Raw genomic sequence first — 7124 nt, 5'->3', positions numbered from 1 at the left:
CTAGAAAACAAACATTGTTTACAATTAAATTAAGTAATTTAAAACCAAACACACGCATCAGGTTTGTAAAGAAATCAGCTGCGAATCACAAACTGGCACCGAATGAGCATAACAAATAATCAAATTAATAATATGTTTATTAGCAATATCAATCAATTTGTTTTTCAATTTGTTCAGTTTACGGTAGGATGCATCCCACACGCGGTGTATTATTATGTAAAAGACTTATCGGCAAGGAAATAACTGTCATCTTTAAAGCTTTGTAAATAAACAGTTTACTTTCTACATTGAATGCGTAATTTAAAATGTTCACTAAATGCAGTACATTATGTTAAACTATTCGTTTTACAATATTCTTTTCACTTCATAAAGATAAGGATGGTTTGCAAGCAATTGGCAGTTTATAGTCATTATTCTAAAGATACACAAAATTTGTGATTTTCGTGTTTTGTTTTGTCATTGAATATAAACACAGTATTTCATTTTCAAATACAGTATATCATAACAGTAAAGCTATCTTTAAAAAAAAACACTTCCCCCGAAACAATAGTAACACAACATGGACACAATAATTTAAAGCTATCAAATTCAACTGATTTATTAGTTAGGCGAATTTATTGTAAGTGTCATCGTGATGCCAGACACTTAAATTTCTGTTATACTGAATGGGTGCAAGTACGATTATGATTTCCCCCAAAAATCATTAATTGGTTTATTTATTTATTGATTTATTTATTTATTTCAACAAAACCTAAAAAATGAAAAGACAAAAATATATCATTGTAATAATGCATTGATGTTCATTCCTTTTATTTTCAGTCAAAGAAAGCCATGTCTTGGAGATACTGGGTAAGAAGTCACAAACTAATCTATGTTTTATTTATTATTTCGGAACAAAATAAAAAAAATGGTAAACCGAACCGGTGACCAAGTATGAGAAAAAGTCGCGTTATTTCGGTTGACATTTAGTGGAGAATAAATTCAGGATAATGGACCCCCATCGTTGCATGTTTCCTCTGATCCATCTTGTGTCTGAGTTTGGTCAGAGTAGCTGACATGTCTCGTGTTTGTCTGTCCTTTTGTTTGCATGTCTGTCTGTTTGTTTCTTTGTCTGCTGGCTGTTTTTTTCTTCTTCTATTTATTAGATTTATCCTGCTTAGTGCTACTTGATGTTACTTATGCACTTATACCAATAATATCGAAGTCTTACATAGCGCACGTATCTACTAACAAGGTGCTCAAGGCGATTAGTGTATACATTTATACAGAACAAGAGAATATTGAAAGTTCTTAATTATGAGACCTATGTAGCACCTTTTAAGGGTTTACAAGGTGCTACGGCGCATTTAGCAGCCACAGCCAGGAACACCGGGGCGAACCCCTTCTCTTTTCGATAGTGCACAGGGTTCTTTTATATGCGTTACACAACACATGGGACCAACATAGGACCAGCGGCTTTACGTCCCATCCGAAGAACGAAGCAATGGTTAGGTGTCTTGCTTAAGGACACATGATTGTGTCACACTAACTTGTCGATATTGTTCATGGAAGTATGTGAATATAGCCGATAACAACCAAAGAGCATTAGAAGTATTTACCACACTTATTTTGTTTCTTATTTGCGTACACAGAAAAGAAGACCCTACATGATCCCGGCCCTCGTGGTGATCATCGTTCTTCCTATTGTTGCACTTTTGTATGATAACATCAAGACGAATACCGTGCGCAGAAATGTGGGAGATGTAATGAGCTCAGAGACCCAGTTATTAACGCCTTCCTTCGTGTATCACGACAACCTCACTGAAACTGCCTCCAATAGGTCAATGAATATTACTGAAATGAAAACATTGGTTCCTACGGAACCCAAACCTAACACAACTAATACTAAGCCCGCTGACAGGGTTGTACAGATTTATATTTATTCATCCTCACCAGACGTTTGGTTGAGTAATGGTGGACCTAATGGTGAACTAAAAGAACATTGGATACAATTTAAGAGAGGCCCGCAGGTCAGGCACACTCTAAATTGCAATAGTTCGTTGACACTTGAACTTAGCCTAGGCGTGGATACCAAGAAGTTTAAAGAGAATGATGTTGTTCTGTTTAACAACGTTGAAGACGGTCTGTTGCCGAAGAGGATGAAGTCGTTGCTTAGTGTTAGTTCAACACAGGGGGAGAATGATCAGGTATGGATCTTCAAGGCGCTAGAGTCAGCGTCTTATATGAGGTGGATACAACCTGCCGTTAGATCTCTACCAGTGCATGCCATTCTTGGTTACCCATCGACAGCGGACATCCAGGAGGTGTATGGCCGTTGGGTTCCCGGTAAGCCGGCCCCGAACCCCGACAAACCCCTACTTGAGACTATCAGGAACAAGACGGGGGCCCCAGTAGTCTGGATGGCCAAAAACTGCATCAACACATTCTGGCCGCGACTTGATTTCGTGCATGACCTAATGAAGCACATTGGTGTAGATACTTACGGCAAATGTGGGAAGTATACCTGTCAGCCAAGACGCTCAGAAAAGTGTCTCAGACTCTTGGAGAGGTACAAGTTCTACTTAAGTCTTGAGAATTCGGAATGCCCAGACTACATCACTGAGAAGTTCTGGAATGTGCTCCGTCACGGTATGGTACCCGTGGTCTACGGTCCCACCAAGGAAAGCTACCTGAAAGTCGCGCCTCCTAATTCATTCATACACATCGGTGACTTTAACAGCACCGAAGAACTGGCCAAGTACTTGAAACATATGGACCAAAATCCCAAGGAGTACCTGAAGTACTTAGAATGGCAGAAGAAGGGCTCGATTGCACATGCCGGGGAAAACCCGTTCCCCTTTTGTGAGATCCCCGAAGTGATGCGACGAGTAAAACTGGGCCTAAATAAAAAGAAACCCATGTCGGAATTCCCAATGTTTGACCATTGTAGACATCAGACTGGAAGGAATGGCTTTAGCCCTGGGGTGAAGTATAATACATGGAAACCCCGGTCCTAAGTACCTGTATATCATTATGAACATACTACTCATTGTGTTACTGTCAGTAACGCTTCTCAGATTGTGTATTCCTATTGGGGGGGGGGGGGTATTTTAACTGCGTGGACATTATTCGCTCCGGATTTTCGGCGATGTCTCATAAAACGTGACCACCTCATTTAAATCAAATGTTTAAATGTTAGCTTTAATATAATACAATTACATTTACATGTACATAAGGATTAAACTGTCAAAAGGTAAAAAAAAACCGGTTTTATGACCTACTTTGCCTTTATAAAAGGGATGACTCCATTTAAAAGTTATGTTTTAGCAATTAATTTAGGAGATTTTTCGACTCCACATCAACGTCTTGAGAACGCAAATGATGCAACGAAATAATCACGTTGTTTGCTCTTCAACACAACTTTTTCAAAAGAAGGCTACGTGAACGAAACTTTTGCAAGTACCCTGAACGTTCTGTTCAGAACCATAATGTTATTGCGCCTGTGTTATTATATATACTTTATCAAATAATTAGATGTAAGTTTACAATTGATATGTCAATATGATCAATTAATTACTTTTAATAATTATAATTTACCAGTATTGCACATTATCGTTGCCTGACTTCACTAAACAGTACGCTCAGGCAACGTTGTCATAAAGTTTATATAACTTGAAGTGTGTCCCTTTTTAGGCAGAGGGCGCTATATCGGTTGAATGGTATAATAAAAAATGGTAATTGCTATTGTACTTGCATACTGTCTTCAGCACTAATTCCAACGCTCTGGCTCATTTCTTCGCCAACTTTTGGAAATTATGTTCACCCCAAAGCCGATTGATTAACAACGTAAAGCAACCACATCTTTCTCTGCAATTTAATTAGAACTGCTCGCCTCTCCAAGCACAGTACTTTCAGACATCACGTCCGCCATGCAATACTGTCTGCTCCGCACACTTTTGCATATGCAATCATGTCCGGGCTATGCAAAATCCGTCCGGTGGACATGTATGACTGTACATGCATGTGCGCGTGTAAGCAAGCGTGCATGCACTGAACACGTATATGCAGCATGAATATTCACCTTTTTATGATTGCAGCGAATACCCAACGACCGAACATTTCCCATGTCATTCATGACATGCGCTTAGCTTGTTAAAAAAAAAAGGCGAACGTGGTCAGTCGACCAAAGGTGTTTAATTTACTGCAAGGACGGTTTTGCACAGGGGCAGACACAACTGCATATGCAAATGTGTCCAGGCGGACGCAATTGCATTATGCAGCAGCGTCCGGGCAGACACGATTGCATATGCAAAACCGTCCGGCGGACATTCTTGCATATGCAATATTGTCCTTCGGGTAGTATTGCATAAAGGACATAATTGCATGAGACAACGGCTTCGGCTCAAGAAAACAACCGCGGGGCCAAGCCATGGCAGAGGTTGTTGAGACAAACGCGCGTGCTTTGCGTACGTGCTCAGGGCTTCAGACGAGAGCAAGGAGCCTGAAGCCGAATCCAAAGTCGAAGACGTGGTTTCGAAAAGGCGTGTGACATAATCGCAAATACTCGGTACGTGCGCGTGAGGCGTGGAATGAGGTGCATGATGGTCTAGCTAGGGATCCACAAATTTGATTTCTAGCTAGACCAGCAAGCACCTTATTCAACAGTTAATGAATAGCCTTACAATTAAAACTGTCAACTATAAATAAAACAATAACAAATGGACTCATTGATAGACAAACAGATCAAGTTCTCTTCCTTTATCACTGATAATTTATTCTTATAAAAGGTTACTTCTTCTACGACGGACAAAATGGCCGCTTATCGATGGATCCACTCTTTGACAGACAGAAAAAATATTCAATAGCTCAAACTGTACAACCATATATTAGAAGAAAAACCCCAAAACAACTCAAGGTACTCATTAACCACAATATGAGTATAGACTAGTGAAACTTAAATTGGCTGCCATCAAGTTATTTGGCTGCCATCTTCGAGTTAAAACGATGACGAAACAATCAAAACGCACAGATTTGTACGCAGGTTTGGCCAATGAACAGCCACTTTTTGACCCCTAAGTGAGGGAGCCCTACTGATATGATATGACATCATGTGCATAAGGTTTATTGTCAAAGGTAACAACTCAGTATACTGAACTGTGATGAGCTAGTCTTGATAGATGGGTTGCAATACGCGTCATTGACCGTTATCTTTGATGTATTAACACTAGAAAAGTGCACGCTTGTACGCGCTTTGCGTGACTCTCAGCCAATGGTAGCTCTTCACGCGTGCACAATTCATTAAATATGGCAATCCATCTATTGGCAACGTTTGTTTTGTTAATGTAGTCATCGATATAGCAACACGAATTACTGGAGAAGAGATGTATCAAACATCGCCCGATCCCTCCAAGCCAGTTGATGTTGCGCCCTCTGCCTGTGACTAATACAAAAAAAAAGCGTCTTGAATCAAGACTATTGTGGAGCAAGAAGCTAGCAAGTCTACAGGGAATGATCGTAAAGAACACCACATGAACTTTCTAACTGAAGTGCTTAAGCAAGAAATATTATCCTTAAAAAATCCCTGCTTAGCAATAATGAGTAGGACCACATGAACAATTGTGCATGTGAGTGTGATATGGTATTTTGGCTGGTAACCGGAAATTTTTGTTAGAATAACAACTTCCTGAACATATTTTTTCAACATATCCCAACATGTTTTAAGAACTAGGTGCCTGAGTTTGCCCGAATTGTAGTGACTTAGAATGCTACCACCCAGTTTTGGCAAAGGGTATTCACATCTACACAATATCATAATTATGGTAAGAGTGCTGAGCAACACAAAATCCAAACATTTTTCGTTATCACAAATTCCAAAGACAGTTTTTTTCATAGCATCTTTTCGCCTTTTAACTTGAAGAGAATAGTTTTACCATATGTACCAGTCACCCTTAACTCGTTCATTTATGGAAAACAAAATTTAGCAAATATGTATTTCACATAAAATTACTCAATGGAAATTCTAAGGAAATATTGCAACGAGTTATGAGTGCTGTGTTGTACATTTTAACAACTATGAAGAAAGTGTTCTGGGCTGAAACGTCTGAACTACAGAAAATATAAAGAGTGTCACTATTTCATGAATGACTTTGGAACACACTACATCGACAACAATCCCTGAAATGTCCAGAGTCCCAGGTCAAAGGCCATAAAGCTGATAAGCACGTTTCTTTTGCCTCTAAGCAAATATCAGCAGGGGACCAGTTAAACGAAAAACCCTTGCACACACACATAGCATTTTGACTGGTAACCTGTTTCTGATTAGCAGATTTGCTGGTGTACTGAGCAATTAGCGTGATTTTCAGTGGTGTGTGAAACTCTTTGTCTAGTTGTTTACATCTTTACTCATTTTGTGGTAGCACATCCTCAATTTCAAATCAAAATCCTTTGGAATCAAGCAAAACAATAAAACCCCAAGTTCCACAAAAATGTTCATTTTGTGCATAAGGAAATTAACATCTTGTAATGAGATCTGAAATTTGTATTATGTGCCAAAATACACATTATGATATAAGATACGAGTATGAAGATTTGATAGAGCTCCATTTTTAATCTTTTGTATATTATCACAAATTTCACACATTCCAAGACATGGTATCAATAAAACTTACTCTGCTGTAAAATATATATAAACACAGTACACAGTGGTGGAGGCTGCAAAGGCCATTACCAAGAGAAAAACAACCCCAAAACAAAACAACAAAAAATAACAATAAATAAATAAAAATGAAATCAAACTATATACTTCACAAAACCAACAAAAAATACACCATGGCCAACAATAGAAAACCCCCAGAGTGGCTTGGAACAATCACAGAGGAGTTCCTGACATTGCTCCCTCTCTGTACACCAGTGGCAAGAACGGAATCATGCATATGCAAAAGAGATGAATATTCATACAGGAGGAAAATATGATGAATATTCATAAGGAACCAAATTTTTAGCATTCATACACTGAAGCAAACAATACAAATTCATAGCAGAGAGGGGTCATTGAGCTCTGCAGTTATAAACTCAATGAACATTATTCTGATAAGAAAGCAGATGATGAATATTCATACCAGAGAGGGGTAATGAATATTCATACC

The 7124-nt window shown here is 38.8% G+C and overlaps 1 protein-coding gene across 1 annotated transcript; it reads left to right on the top strand.

Moving 5' to 3' along the window:
• Positions 1-839: 839 nt before the first annotated feature.
• Positions 840-4075, top strand: LOC117304577 (alpha-(1,3)-fucosyltransferase 6-like). Its single transcript, XM_033789102.1, has 2 exons — positions 840-849; positions 1632-4075. The coding sequence occupies exon 2, from the start codon at positions 1647-1649 to the stop codon at positions 2994-2996; it is 1350 nt and encodes a 449-aa protein (XP_033644993.1). The 5' UTR covers positions 840-849; positions 1632-1646; the 3' UTR covers positions 2997-4075.
• Positions 4076-7124: the final 3049 nt, after the last annotated feature.

The sequence above is a fragment of the Asterias rubens genome, chromosome 21, assembly GCF_902459465.1.
Source record: "Asterias rubens chromosome 21, eAstRub1.3, whole genome shotgun sequence".
Classification (NCBI taxonomy): Eukaryota; Metazoa; Echinodermata; class Asteroidea; order Forcipulatida; family Asteriidae; genus Asterias; species Asterias rubens.
Note: the sequence above shows the minus strand (reverse complement) of the source record. Positions and strands in the feature narration are given on the sequence as shown.

Coding starts and splice junctions, on each gene's coding strand:
- LOC117304577 (XM_033789102.1), top strand. CDS start 1,647: ATGATCCCGGCCCTCGTGGTGATCATCGTTCTTCCTATTGTTGCACTT.